This window comes from Gekko japonicus, unplaced genomic scaffold (assembly GCF_001447785.1).
Source record: "Gekko japonicus isolate JY-2015 unplaced genomic scaffold, Gekko_japonicus_V1.1 scaffold3104, whole genome shotgun sequence".
In the NCBI taxonomy this organism is placed as follows: domain Eukaryota; kingdom Metazoa; phylum Chordata; class Lepidosauria; order Squamata; family Gekkonidae; genus Gekko; species Gekko japonicus.
Genome location: NW_015166517.1, coordinates 39,117 through 54,536, shown reverse-complemented (window position 1 = coordinate 54,536; position 15,420 = coordinate 39,117). Strand labels below are relative to the sequence as shown.

The 15,420-nt window shown below is 43.4% G+C and overlaps 1 protein-coding gene across 1 annotated transcript in view; it reads right to left on the bottom strand.

Moving 5' to 3' along the window:
- IGF2R (insulin like growth factor 2 receptor) overlaps nt 1-13,408 on the bottom strand; it is a 97,931-nt gene extending 84,523 nt beyond the window's left edge. The window contains exons 1-2 of the mRNA XM_015412275.1: nt 13,171-13,408; nt 2,103-2,236 (exon numbers count right to left, since the gene is read on the bottom strand). Coding sequence (XP_015267761.1) covers nt 2,103-2,236; nt 13,171-13,340 — 304 coding nt within the window. The 5' untranslated portion in view covers nt 13,341-13,408. The remainder of the gene's footprint in view (nt 1-2,102; nt 2,237-13,170) is intronic.
- Nucleotides 13,409-15,420: the final 2,012 nt, after the last annotated feature.

Sequence of the window (15,420 nt, the reverse complement as noted above, 5' to 3'; positions counted from 1 at the left end):
GGAGTCACAGGAGGACAAAAAGCACCCTTTGGAGGTTTTGGAAACAGTGTCTCCACCAGGCCTTCTCCTCAGCTATGCAGCTTCTGCGGGAAATGCAGGAGGTATGAGAACTGGCGGTAGGTGGATCAGGGAGAGCCAGGTTCAGACCCCTCCTCCTCCTGAGCCAGGACCCTGTTGTCCGGGTCACCCAGGGATAGGCACTTAGCATAGACCATTTCACAGGGTTGTGGTCGGTGGGGGGATGGGGCGATGGAGGCAGAAGTCTGGTATGCCTCCTTGAGATCCTCAGAAGTAGGACAGGGGAAGAGAAGAAACAAAGAGTGAAAGACAGATCATAGCCATGCTTGGCTGCTGAGGCTGGGCATATGGGGTTGTGTGCTAAAAAACTAACTGATTGACTAGCAAGGAAGATGACTCGTCTTTTAAAAGTGCTATATATACAAATACTAATTTGTATGGAAATATAAGATAACCCCCTCCTTTTATGGTATCCCTTGGAAAAAAATCCTAGTCTTGCGTACAATTAAATACATTTATTGAGTCATTTGTGGATTCCCCAGTAAATCAACTGTTTTCACTCCTAGGAAACAATTGCTTTCATTTGTATTTTGAGTAATGTTAATTGAGTTTGCCTGTGACATTTACAACGTTTATATCTCTGGTACCTGAAATTACATTTTATGGCACTCATGGTCCGGCCTAACAAAGTAACATTTATGTCAGATCCAGCCCACGTAACAAATGAGTTCAACACCTCTGCTAATGGCTTATCCAACCCTTGAGTAGCCTGTACACACTCACTATGTTTACATGCCATACACTTTGACACAAACTGACAGCATTTATCGGGGAATGCATCCCTGCCTTCTCAAACAGGATAGAAGAAATATGGATGTAGCTATTCTACAAGTATAGACCTGATAGAGAAGCAAAACTGAACATATGAATACTATTGACGTACAAGGTGATGAATTTAACAGAAGCCTAGAAAAAGTACCCATTACTTTAGACCCATCACATTTTAGTGTATTGGTTAAATTACCCCAACCCTTTCTTTAACCCATATGCCTCAAAGTTGATGGGTGTGCATGTATCACAGGCCCTTGACAGAATAAAGGAAAAACCATAACAGAGGGCTAAAACCTCAGATGAGGAGTTCCAAAACAAGATTACAAGCAAAACTGATTTCTATCTAGAAGGCACTAGAACTCAGTTTTGAAAACAGTTTGTTAAAAAGTATGATTGATGTCTAATAGTTTTAGATCTCTCTTTTATGACTCTGCATCTTCAGGTTTTTTACAATATTTTATGAAAAAATTTCATAACAATTTAAACAATACATGCATGATATGGTTTGTATTTTAATTGATTTGTTTTACCACCGGAATCTAGTTTACTTTTGAAGAAGGAGCAACATAATTTTTGCTTTGAAGACCTGTGCCCACTGACACCTTTCCTGGCACCCACCTAGTGTTTCTAGAAACTGGGTGGGGCTAGGTGGGACTTTTGCCAGGCAGGGCTTCTGATTGGCTGTGCAAATTTTTAAAAAGTTGCTTCAGCAGCAGCTGCTACCAAAGCACAAGGATCTTCACTGTGCAACTGAAGGTAAGCTCTGTGTATGCAAGAAAATATTTTTAAATAATATATTCATTTCAAAAGGCATCAAAAGTTACTATTAGTGTTATGCATGAACTCACTCCCTGTCACCTCCTGCGCCCACCATTTTGAGGCCATGCGCACCACCCTGTGTCAGAATTCCAACTGTACCCTCAGGATCAAAAACACTGGGGCCCGCTGATCTATATTGTTAAGCGTTAGATAGTTTTGTTCGTTTCTACTACCCCTGGAGAAGATCCTACTGGAATTAAACACAGTATCAGGTAGAATTCTTTCATACACTACTGGATCTTTTTTCAAACTGGAGATGTCAGGGATTGAACTTAGGACCTTCTGCAATAAAGCAGATGTTCTACAACTAAGCCATGGTCCCTCTCTAATTTGACAGAGCAGCAGACAAAGGTGTCTTCAGCACAAGGAAAAAACACCAACAAATGACATTGTTAGATCTTCTATGCAATACAGTAAATAAATCTTTGACTTACCAACTGAAAAAGAGTGATTAGTTCTTATGTCCGTGAAACAAACGGCACTGGATTTGTTACACCTGTCAATACCACCGCAGGGATTTATTTCATAGCGTACATTTTTCTGTGGATCAACTGCTTCCCACGTATACCTAAAAAAAAAAAAAGGACTAGAATGGATTTGTTTCACCAAATTGCATTTACTAATACCTGCTTCCACACAGCAACTCCAGTCTTAAAACCAACTGCTTTTTATTAAGGTTTGACATGTGAAGAGACTTTAATTGTACTGCAAACACGAACAGATTTAGGACTGACCCAAGAAACTTTAACCGCAACATAACTGACCACCTTCTTGAAAGATACATTTCAAATAATTTTAAGGCAGTGAAATGAAGGTAAGAATGTATCCTTACTAAATCAGACAAGTCCACTACAGTTTAGATAAGTCACAATGCACATGCAAGAGATTTACAATGGCCAGAAGAGCTTATTTGGAGAGCAGAACTGGGTTGCCAACTCTGGGTTGGGAAATTCCTGGAGATCTGGGGTGAGAGTGTCATGCCACCCTCCAATGCTCACATTCTCTCCAGGGGAGCTGATCTTTAGTTTGGAGATCAGTTGTAATTCAGGAAGAACTCCAGGCCACACCTGGAGGCTGGCAGTCCTAGAGCAGAAAGGTCTTCAACTGACACTGGGGGGCCCTTGAGTTCTACCAACTCCGCCTTCCAGGAGCCTATTCATACCACATTCCACCCCATGAAGAGGATCTCCAAACCTCTGTAGTAACTTTAGAGCTGACTGTAGCAGAAGAAGGGGGTGGGAGGAGTCTTACTGTACGAGCAGAACTTTGCTTGCACTTGTCTAGATCCAAAATTTGCTTTTAAATTTTGGCTTTAGTCTTTAATGCTTTATCACAAAGACACCACTGAAAAGTGGGGGGAGTGGACTTTCCCCATTTGTATATTAATGCTTCCAGAATAAAGTATTTCTCTTAGGTTGTTACTCAAAATGAGTCATTCAAGGGAAGCTAAATATTGATGCACCACACACCCAGCCAGAGAAATAATCAATTTAAGATGGCAATGAAATAAGATCCGATAAAGTTCAATTCCTTTAACAGTCAATATAACCAATTTAATACTGCACTGGTATTGAATGGCCATATTTTAACTTTCGAACATTACATGACAATGAGTTCAACACATCCACACATTATTTGTAGCTTGCTTCATAAAAAACCCTCAGCATCATAGAGATACTTAAAAACAGCAGCTAACAATAAAACTAAAATATTTAAACCATTAAACAGACCATCTGTAAGATTAAAGGCAGCAAGCCAGTTTACCAAAAGGCCTTCCTAAGACGTTCTGTCTCACATTGTCTGTGGAAGGACAGAAGCTTCGGAAAGCTCCCAACCTCCTCTAGTAAGCTGTTTCACCAGATAAGAACTACAGTTAGGGACACAACTGCGTTCCCAGATTGGCCACTGCTGTTTCAGCACTTGAAAAGGCATGTGGGGAGGACAGTATCTAGTCCTGCTGCAGACCCAATGTGGAATGGTTTTTTAAAAAAATCTCCCCATTAGGTATTAAAACAGCGGCGGCATCCCTAGGTCCAACCGGGAAGCTCAGTCACATCTAGTTCTGCCCTCATGAGAAGGCCCAAGTATGTATTTTTCTCTCTCTCCACTGATATCACCTTACAATATTCTTATAATCTCTCTTCCATCTCAGAGGCCCTGTAAATGTGACTCTAGCCACAGGTAGCTCCTCTGCGGCTTGGCAGTGTCTAAATGACCAAGCTTCAAAGTGCTGGTTCTTACCTATAAAGCCCTATATGGCCTGGGTCCAGCCTACCTGAGGGACCGTCTTTCCCCACACGTTCCCCCAAGAGCACTGCGGTCAGGGGCCCAAAATTTGTTGGACATCCCGGGCCCCAAGGATGCTAAATCAGCTGTGACTAGGGCCAGGGCTTTTTCGGTGGCGGCTCCTACCTGGTGGAATGAGTTCCCGGGGGAGATCTGAGCCCTGCGGGACTTTATGCAGTTCCCGCAGGGCCTGCAAGACGGAGCTCTTCTGCCAGGCTTTTGAGTAGGAGCCGCCGCCCCATTATACCATCACCCCCATTGCACCTAAAGGACGTTGCGAGGCCCTGAGGAAGAACTTGGGAATGGTCAGAAGATTCTGGAGAAGAACTGAGCTGAGTCATCTTGGACTTATGTTTAATAATTGATTGAGCACCACTGTTTTAATGTTGGATGTTTTTATTATGTATCATATGTTTTAATTATGGCTCAGTTTTACCTTACCTTTGTGAGCCGCCCTGAGCCCATCGGGGAGGGCGTGATATAAATATTAAAAATAAATAAATAAATCATTGATGACTTGCCCACGGGATCAGCATGCTAATTCAAAAAGGTATCAAAGCCACACATAGCAGACCATATACTTCAAAGCCAAGATTGCAAGGCAGCCTTCTCATCTTTCATTTCCAATTCACATGGCTCCCAATAAACCACAGTACATTTGTTATATAGCAAGCACAAAGTCTGGCAAAAGGGCTACTTGAAGTTCTAAGCAAGAGCATGTCTAAGGCCTGGTTCTCATGGACGTAACAAGCCTGTTCCAGGGCTATACCACTTCAGACAGAAAGTATGGGCACACATGTTTACATGCATACAAAAATGGCAATCTTCCCATAAAGCCAACTGTACATCAGGGAGAAGAGCTCTAGTCTCATTTCACTATACCATACTAGTTTCTATGCAGATTTTTTCCTATGAAAAAACATTCCATTATGTGAGTCCCCAACTAATGCCTGAAGTCATATAGCCCAGGAACAGGTCTGCTCATCTCAGAGAGTATGAAGTATGCTTTTATACTGCATCTAGAAAAAACCTTCTATAATCAGTTTACATTGGACAATTTGAAAACTATCACCGTTTTCAAAATTGAAGACTGAGTCCAGGAAGAAAAGCACCTTTGAGAAAGCAAGGCACACCTTTCCCTTACTACAGAATAACAGCGGCCTCTTCCCTTCCCAAGCATGTATAATTCAAGGGCAGGTTGCCTCTGAGCAGAGACATACATGGGGCTTTCAGACAATTTGCTCCAGAAATGATAACACACAACCCCTCAAACTATCTCCTATCTTTTCCCTGCCTCCAAGTTGCTTCACAAAACAGAGTTGTTGTGTTTTTTTTTAATTCAGCACAATGGGGCAGCAATTTTTTTAATTAAATAACAATTTTGATGCCTTATCAATATATTGTGTGTAAACAGGAGTGTCTTCCCCAAAGCCTTTCCTTACCAAACTTCTATGCATACCTATCTGACTTCCTCGATCAGTATTCTGCAATATGAGTGGGTTGAGAAAGAAGCAGCCAATGGTAAATACGTCTAATTTGCAAGATTAGGGGAAGAGACGTTTAAACAGGAAAAATATTACTCCTCTGTAGATGTTCTGGAGAACGTGGAACATAAATCTAGATCATTTGGAAATGTTTGATTCCAGTTTCTCTTCTTGCCTCTGCAACGTATGTACTTTGTGATCAAGTTATTGAGGTGCAAGGCTGTTCCACAAGCCAAATGGCATAACGTTTCAGAGACATATATACTGCTTGGGAAAGACACTACTTTACAAATGCCTATGATAGCTAAAAAGACAGAATACATGTCACATAGTAGAATGAAGCTGTTCTAAATGGAACATTTAGAGCAAGGGCGTCAAACTCATTTGTTATGGGGGGTCGGGTTTGACATAAATTGGACTTTATCGGGCTGGGCCATGCGTGTCATAAAATGTAATGCCAGGCAGCAGAGTTATAAACTTTATAAAGGACACAGACAAACACAATTAAATATATTATAGCAACTATTCCATTAGGAGCCCCACATTAGGAGGGTGTGTGTGTGTTAAAACAAATATTTCTCTGCAAAACTGAAGTTCCCCGAGTTTGTTGAACTCTATATTTTAACTGTAGTTAGTCCCAAACCTCCCCCCACCATAAAAATATAAACTACAAATATAAATGGTCTGAGCCTAGGACCCAGGGGAAGAACATGAAATGGCTGAGCATTTCAAGCTTCCACCCATCCCCACAAGTCTACTCAGAGTGGCAATGGCTCTCCAGGGTCTCGGGTTTTTTTTTACAGGGTGATTTGAGATAATAATTTTGGGTGTCCTCTTCAAAACTTGTTCTGCTATTATTCCCTTGGGGCTCCACATTAGGTGGGTGGGTGTGTTAAAGCTAATGTATCTCTGCAAAACTGAAGCCCCTTGAGTTTGTAGAAGTCTACGTTTTAACCCTGGCTGGTCCTAAACCTCCCCCCCCCCATGTCATTAAAGCATGCCTGCCTAAACTGGAAAGGTGGGGGAATAGTGTGATTTCGCAAAGCAAGTTGTAAAATAAAAAAAGAAGCACAAGGATCACAGCAGAAGGACTTCCCCCCAGCTCCTACCTGGGAGGAAGACTACGGAGACCAGGAATGGTGGCTGGGAAGTTTGGCAGCCCCACCATGCTTCCTGCTCTCAGAGGCAGCCCTGCCCTCTGCTCTTTTACTCCAAGGCAGCTCAAGCTCAGAACAGCGAGGTTGGGCAGGGGAGGGGGGAGATAAGAGAGCCCCACTCCCGGGCCGGGTTAAAGGCCTGGGAGGGATGGTTCCGGCCCACAGGTCATAGGTTTGACACCCCTAATTTAGAGGGTGGATGCCTACAACAGAACTTTGAACGTTTAAATCAATGGAAACAAACTGGAGGAAGTCTGCCCAGGATTGTACTGTGAGGCAGTTAAACTCCTCATTCAATTCAATGGCATTCTGTGATGAACTCACACCAGGACAGCATCTAACTACCACATGACTGCAGCTTACACAAGAATGTCTTCACTCTGCACTAGTTTATTCTGACATTTCACCTGTTATTGGTTGGTGGCTGCCTTTTTCAAGATTTTAAATGCTTTCAGCTAATTTGAATAAAGCAGTTAGGAAAAAAGCATAGTATAAAAATGTAAGACAGCATCCTTAAGCTCAAATGTATTGTTTGAATTTTGCATTTAAGAGGTCACATCTTAAGTGTTAAAAAAATCCCACTGAACCATTTAACTTCGCTTGCTCTCCCAAGATCTGAGCCAAATGGGGAAAGTCCCAAAGGTTCTGCATACAGGATTTCACACATACAAAGCTGCTTATACTAATTGGACCATTGAGCTCTGACTAGCAGTAGGCTCTCCAGGACCTCAAGTAGAAATGGATCCTTCCCAACACCAGTCTCCTGAAATCCTTTAACCAGAGATGCAACGGACTGAACAATGCAACTACAAATGGAAAAAGCAAGCTTTATCCTGAGATTCCAAGGGGTTCCTGAGAGAAAAGGAGAGAATCTAAAACAAGTATTGGGTGATCTACTTGCACCAGTAGCAGATTTGAAAACAGAATATCTTCAAAGCGAAATGGATGTGGTCTATAGATCATATTCGGAATATATTAAGAAAAATAATCTGCCTGGAGAAATAGTGGTTAGATTCTCAAAAAGACATGCGAGGGATCAAATCTTGAAAACAACATCGGGAATACCTCTGAAAATCAACGGTAATACCATGCGGATACTAAAAGACATTCAATTTGAAATGAGAAAGAAGAGGAAGAAATTCAAAGACTTGGCATTGTTTCTACAAACAACATACAGTACAAATGGTTGGTTCCCGAAGGCCTACTCTTCAGAATAAATGGAAAAAAAGAAAGAATTGACTCTGTTAAGAAAGCAAATGAGTTCTTGAAGCTGCAACTGGGAAGGTCCGGAGAAGACGACAAAGATGAAGACCAGAATAAAGAAAGTGGTGAAAACTCTTCAACTACTGAGGAGGACTCTGATTTGGAGTTGGGGGCTCCAGCCCCCAAAAGAGATTATGAATGAGGAAAAGAAATGCCAAGAAATGAGATGCGAAGGAACTCTGAATTCCACCTTTAAGAAGCTACATTTAAGTTTGATGCTTTTGTGATTGCCTTAAACAGTAATTGATATCAGGTTTTGGGGAATATTGGCTAGATTTAAACATTCAAGCTCATTGTATTATTAATAGATTAATCATTTTATAAGCTTATGTAATGATCTTCACTGCTTGGGTTTTTAGTGGTTAACTTTCCTTTCTCCAGTAGATATTAGATTCCCTTTCCTATTTTCTTTGTAGTTTATAGAAAAGCAATAAAAAATCCCCTTCGGAGGGCCAAAAAAATAAAAATAAATAAAATGTAAAGCATGACAATACTGTATGGATTCGCCAATACAAGAGGTTGTTTTCTTTCATTTTCTCTAATGAATGAAGACAACATTCTATTGATGGAATCCCTGCATATACAGAACAACTCACTCAAAAAATCAATATTTGAGGTTAAGCATTTATTCAAATTTAGAATGATTTTTGTACAGAATGAAGAGCGCTTTTTCCTTTTCATGCATATTCCTCAATGAAATACATTTTTTGTTTCAAGGATCTGATAATTCAGCCTGACTAATCAAATTGTCTTATTTGTACTCACTTAAGAATCTGCTCCATTCCTCCTAAACTTCAACCTCAGAGGTGTTTACCAAATTACAGAAGCAGGTACTCCTGTAGGATAGTCACTAAAAGATTAGCTCTCACCCTCGGCATGAACTCAGAAGATGGGTTTAGGCCAATTACTGTTCTCTCAGCCCCTCAATCCCCAAATGAACAATATGGAAATAACAATACTGTTATGGTTGCTGGCAGACCATTTTTTTTGTAAAGCTATGCAAAGTGCCACTTCCCTGAGAGTGAATCTAAATTAGAACTTCCAATCAAGTTTGCTTTGAGGTCCTCGGTCAGGTTGCAGGAATCCTAATATGCAATATCTTCAAAGAGAAACACACAGTGCATCAAGGGAAATTTGTTTTGATAGTGCTCTTTGTAGAAGAGTTTTGATCTTCCTTATAAGAAGTGTTTGGGTTGGGAGTGGGGGTGGGACAGACTTACAGAATACTCAGGATGCCTGAAAATAGAAATTGAAAACTTGTTTTAGATTTTCTAGAGACAGCGTTAAGACATCTTTGGTGGACCAGCCACCGCCCTCCTTCTGATGGCACAAAGTAGTTAGTGAAAAGATTTGGAGAACCAGATGAAACTGACACCCCATGTTTTAAAAAACCTGCCTAAGCAATGGGAGACGGGGGAAGATCTAAGAAACTGGGAGCCAAAGTGATGTTTGTGTTCACATAAACCAGAAATTGCAGCAGTGTATTGGTGTAAGGGTTAAACTTTGCCTTTTTTGGACAGCTAATATTGAAAGTTTATCTAAAGGGGTAAAACATCATTTATTGATGCTGAGAAAATACCTTGGCATATATATTTGATAGTGTATAATCTCGTATGCTCTTAAATTCTGTTAGCGTATTTCATTTCTCTCAGGAACACTCACAGCAATAAGCCATTCAAGTTAACTTAAAGGAATGAAGTCCTTGGGAAAGAATGGAGTTACAAGCTGCTGACAGAGCAACTTCTGTAAAGAAAACTGCATGCTATTAGTCAGACAAATGGAAAACTTGCAAGGAAGCATGGGAAGGTGCAGTGATGCACAGTTTTCCAAAATCTGGAAATTGTCTAACACTGTAAATTGCATGATCCGATCTGGTACATTTATTCCACATTACATTGATGATTACAATATCCCTTCCACCATGTGAGAGAAGGCATAAGAATTATAGATTTAGAATTTTATCTGCACAGCCTGTTTGGATCATTTGTGGTGTTATTTATTTATTGAATTTCTACTCCACCCTCCCACCCAGAGCCAGTGCCCTTCCCACTTTACAAATCCACAATGCACACATGTACTCTCATATAATTCTGAGGGATAGTCGCCGGAAAAACATTAGCTGCGACTTTGAACCTGCCAGAGTTTTCTAACTTTTTACTGGCAATGGCCAATACAACATACATTGCTGAACAAAGTTTGAGTCCAGTGGCACCTTTAAGACCAACAAAGTTTTACAAGGAGTAAGCTTTCATGGGCATGCACACTCCTTCAGTTCCTTCATTGGTCTTAAAGGTGCCACTGGACTCAAACTTTGTTTTGCTGCTTCAGACCAACACAACTACCCACCAGATTCACCATTCATTACTGTTAATCTTGTTAACTAAACAATCTTTGGAAATGGTAAGTCTGCTAAAGGAAAATAAAGCACTGTAAAACTGACTCGTCCAAATCTCTCAGAAGGAGGAAGAATATGGAAGGTTTTTCTCCCGCCTCTACTGTACAAAAGCAATAAGCTGCTCAGCAGCAGTCAAAGTACTTACTCATTATCCTGAGTAATTCAAAAAAGTACTTCCACTCCACCACCACCCCATCTGTGCTAACAGCTCTTCAACTGGGATGGAGGAATACTCATCTAACAGCACTCATCTCTTACATTTCTGTCCCTACTTTCCACCAGCGTACTTTCAGCTATGAAATGTACAGGATCCCTTAAACAGGCCGGGGAGTAGCTGGGATCAGAAGAAGCACACCCCCTCTTTTTAGGTAACCTCTTTCCCAACAAGAAATGTTCAGGATACCTCATGGAGCCAGATAAAAGGGTAGAAATGCCCCTGATTCTGCATCTCTTGCTCCAGTTTTCCTCCAGCCACCAAGCAGTAGGGAAACCAGCTGTTTGCTTTAGCCTTAGCCAGGCAGGGTGGAAGTGTATGCAAGAACACTGCTCTGTATTCATTCTGCCCAGAGGTCAAGGACAGCACACAGAGACACTCATGTGTTTCTCCATTTCAAGGGGAGCAAGTTCACTTGTGGGATTCCCAGGGATTCCTTCAGGCATAGTATGCTCCCAACTCATTTTCAGGGGATGGTCTGAGAAAGATTCTCTGCTGGGAATGTGCACGAGAAATGCTTAGCAGCTAGCTCCAACCTGGGAGAACCATACACTGAAAAAGAGCTAAGTTTGTGGCTGGAGTTAGCAGAACTGGGGATTGCAATCTTGGTGGGGCTACAAATACACTCTGGGAGTCTGATGCTTTCAGAAGGTAAACATGATGGTCTGCAGTAGAAGTTAGATTCCAGTAGTACCTTAGAGATGAACAAGAGTTCTGGGGTATAAGGTTTTGAGAGTCAAAGCTCCATTCGTCAAATATAAAACGTCTTCTGGTCTTCTGCAATACTGGCCACTTGGCTGTCTGCAGGGGTATTTACTTGCTTTCAAAATGCTCTCCTTGTATAAGGTAAAGGTAAAGGTTCCCTTGCTCGAAAGCCAGTCGAGTCCGGCTCTAGGGTTGCGGTGCTCATCTCCGTTTCAAAGCCGAAGAGCCAGCGCTGTCCGAAGACGTTTCCGTGGTCATGTGGCCGGCATGACTAAACACCAAGGCGCATGGAACGCTGTTACCTTCCCACCGCAGTGGTACCTATTTATCTACTTGCATTTTCTTGCTTTCGAACTGCTAGGTTGGCAGGAGCTGGAACTAGAGACGGGAGCTCACTCCGTCATGCAACACCCAGGTCTCGAACTGCTGAACTACCGACCTTCCACAGCCTGCAGTTCAGCGTCTTAACCACTTGAGCCACCGCAGCTACTTGTATACATGTAAACAAAGGAAATATTACACAAGACACCATAACTTTCTTCTGCAGTCTCATCCAAAGACCCAACCCAGAAGCATTGCTCAGGGAGCTGGAGAACAGGCAGTACTGACCTGCCTTACATGATCAGCATACGGATTACTGAGATAATATTCCTAAAGTAATTTAAATACCCTAAAACAGTGCATTAATGTATTATTGTACTGTTCAGTACAGCAACACAGCACACCAGCTCAAGACATTGTCTTGGCTGCTCTGAGCACAGAATTTCCTTTCCTACAAAGTTACACCCACCTAGAGAATTTGAGCTATCACCAACCTAGAGCAAAAAAGTACTATTTTAAAAAAATCTTCCTTGTCCTAGAGTAAGTGACTCCCCCCTATTTAACCTGACAACTGCTTAAGTTAGCACAGGAAAAACTGGTTCCAACTGCTAGATTTGCAATTGCACATCCTGTTTTAAGCCTAAGCAATTATTTTGATTTCACAGGATCCAAGCACACTAAGCAAGTTTACTTACAACCTAGCCCAGCAGTAATAATTTTACCCCTTTACAAAGAAGGCCTAGAAAAGCAATTAAGCACATACTGCAATAACATTCCCACTGGTGAAATATTATTCAAATATGCCCTGGCAAACTGATTATAGTACATCCAACAACCTGTAGTAGGAACAGCTTAGACAAAAAAAATACCAGGCCTGGTCATAGTGTTGACAGAAAACAATGAAAAGAGACCAGTACTCTCTATGGCGAGTACAGGCAACGCCACGGCACATGTGCTGACTGCAGCACAACTGACCATTCTGCCTGGCATACAAGGGCAGATCTTCACCCAAGCCACTAAGGCACTGACAGCACTGCTAGGACTAGCAGTGTGGTACAAGGCAACAGGCATGGCTTATACCCAGAGTCCAAGGCAAGTCCCTGAGATGCTGGCAGCACTGCTGGGGCTGGCCCACTACAAGAATGCCTGACTGAGCATAACCCACATCTCTCCCTTTCCAATCTTGTTTGCCAGCACATTAACATCTCCACAGGTAGGTATTGGCCTTCTCCAGCACTTGAGCCAAAAAAATTTCCCACCTCTGCTTTATGGCAAGACAGTACTTTTGCTTCAAGACTTCGAGAGAAGCTGGCCCTTGAGTGGAACTACAGGCACAAAGAGCTCAATTTTCTGGGTAAGCAAGCTACATGCATGCAGAACACTTCCTGAACAAATTATCAGACACAATAAAGTCTACCATTTGTCCAACAAACACCCAAGGAAGGTTGGAGCCTGTCTTATTCTCTACAGAAAGGTTCAGAGTTGTATATTAAGCAGTTTCGAGAAGTGCGAACCCTTAATAGTTATCTCACAACCATCAAGATCCATTTATCACTACCATCTGCGTGCCAAGGACCACCCAGAAACACAGAAGGAAGCGGATGGCTGTCCAGAGAGTTTATAATGGAAGAGCTACCCTTGAGCCACTGCCAGAGAAAAGGCGGGGCTGTCACTCACCTGCATAGTGCCTGGTAATCGAAGCTGCTCTGGGCCGCTACGACAGGGCTGGTGGTGCCTCCCTGCAGATCCGAGAGCAAGAACAAGAGACGCAACCAGACCAAAGCTCCAGGCCAGAGACGCCGAAGCCGAGCAGCAGTCCCGAAAGAAACGAGAACGGGGCGTCCCATGGCTGAGGAAAAGCGGCGGCGTTCTCTGACCAAAAGCTAAGGCTACTCCGCAGACATGACCGAGCAACAAGGAGGGAGGGAGGGAAGAACTCGCAGAGGGTCATGTGACTCCCTCCCCAGCCGCCTAACGGCACTCATGTGACCAAAACCACGCCTGGCACGTGACGGCACTCATGTGACGCGAGGCGTGAGCGGCCGGGTGGGAGGTTGGAGGGTCTCCACGAGTGCGGTGGAGCGGAGTCGTCGCTCTCTAGCCAAAAGTAGCTAGCGCAAGATGACCCGGCGTGTGTTTGTCTCTTGATTCCTCTCAGTGCTTGTCTCGGAGGCAGTTTCGGAAAGCGCAACGTTTGAGTTAACAAGGGACATTGAGTCTGTGACGACTTCCTTACCCATATAAGGGGATGTTGTTGTTGTTCAGTCGCACAGTCCTAAAACTAAAAAGGAGCTGCGGTGGCTCAAGTGGTTAAGACGCTGAACTGCAGGCTGTGGAAGGTCAGTAGTTCAGCAGTTCAAGACCCTGCATGACGGAGTGAGCTCCCGTCTCTAGTTCCAGCTCCTGCCAACCTAGCAGTTCGAAAGCAAGACATTGCAAGTAGATAAATAGGTACCACTTCGGTGGGAAGGTAACAGCGTTCCATGCGCCTTGGTGTTTAGTCATGCCGGCCACATGACCACGGAAACGTCTTCGGACAGCGCTGGCTCTTCGGCTTTGAAACGGAGATGAGCACCGCAACCCTAGAGTCGGACTCGACTGGCTTTCGAGCAAGGGAACCTTTTGGGTAAAAGTCGGATCTAGATAATTTTGAACAAATCCTCACGAATTCACATGATTTTTGTATTGAAACAAAACAAAAACGACTTCATATTGAAGATCATGTCTTAGACTTTAGGCAGCACCACTATGGTGTAGAAATGTGGTTCCGAAGCATGGATCCTCATGATTTTTGTGTTGGGTCGCCCTAAACTCGGCATGAAATGACTCATGTCTATAACACCAGAAAAATCATAGATCCGCTGCCTCGTGGCAACACCAGAACACAAAAACATGATTTGGAAGGAAAAAAGATAAAAGTCGGATCTACATGGATCCTCATGAATCCATATGATTTTTACATTGAAACAAAATAAAACTACCATCATATTGTAGGCCATGTGTTGATCTATAGGGGGCACCACGCATCCACAGATTCGTGGCACCACAACAGCTCAAACACATGATTCCAAAGCACGGATCCTCATGAATTCATATGATTTCTACATTGAAACAAAATAAAACTACCATCATATTGTAGGCCATGTGTTGATCTATAGGGGGCACCACGCATCCACAGATTCGTGGCACCACAACAGCTCAAACACATGATTCCAAAGCACGGATCCTCATAGATCCTCAGGGTTTTTCAATTGGGTCACTCCAAACACACCATCAAATCACATAACACGTCCACAGCTTGCACCACAAAAATTACAGATCCACCACCCCGGGACTCAGAGAGGCGGGGGGACATTTCGCGCCCCTCCCCCTCCACCATTGCCATTAGCGCTGCTGCCACCGCCGGCAGCCATAACTTTTTAAAGAGCCCCTAACAAGACCTGGGGGAGCCAGAATTACCTCTCGCAAGAGGTGGAATTTTCCCCTAGGGACTCCAAGGCCACCACCCTGGGGCTCAGGGAGGCGGGGAACATTTCGCGCCCCTCCCCCTCCACCATTGCCATTAGCGCTGCTGCCACCGCCGGCAGCCATAACTTTTTAAAGAGCCCCTAACAAGACCTGGGGGAGCCAGAATTACCTCTCGCAAGAGGTGGAATTTTCCCCTAGGGACTCCAAGGCCACCACCCTGGGGCTCAGGGAGGCGGGGAACATTTCGCGCCCCTCCCCCTCCACCATTGCCATTAGCGCTGCTGCCACCGCCGGCAGCCATAACTTTTTAAAGAGCCCCTAACAAAACCTGGGGGAGCCAGAATGACCAGGAGTGGTGGAATTTGCCCCTAGGACTCCAAGGTCACCACCATTTCATGCCCCCCCCCCCCAGCCGCTTCCGTTACTGCTTCAGAACCATGTTGTGGCTTTATGGTGTTG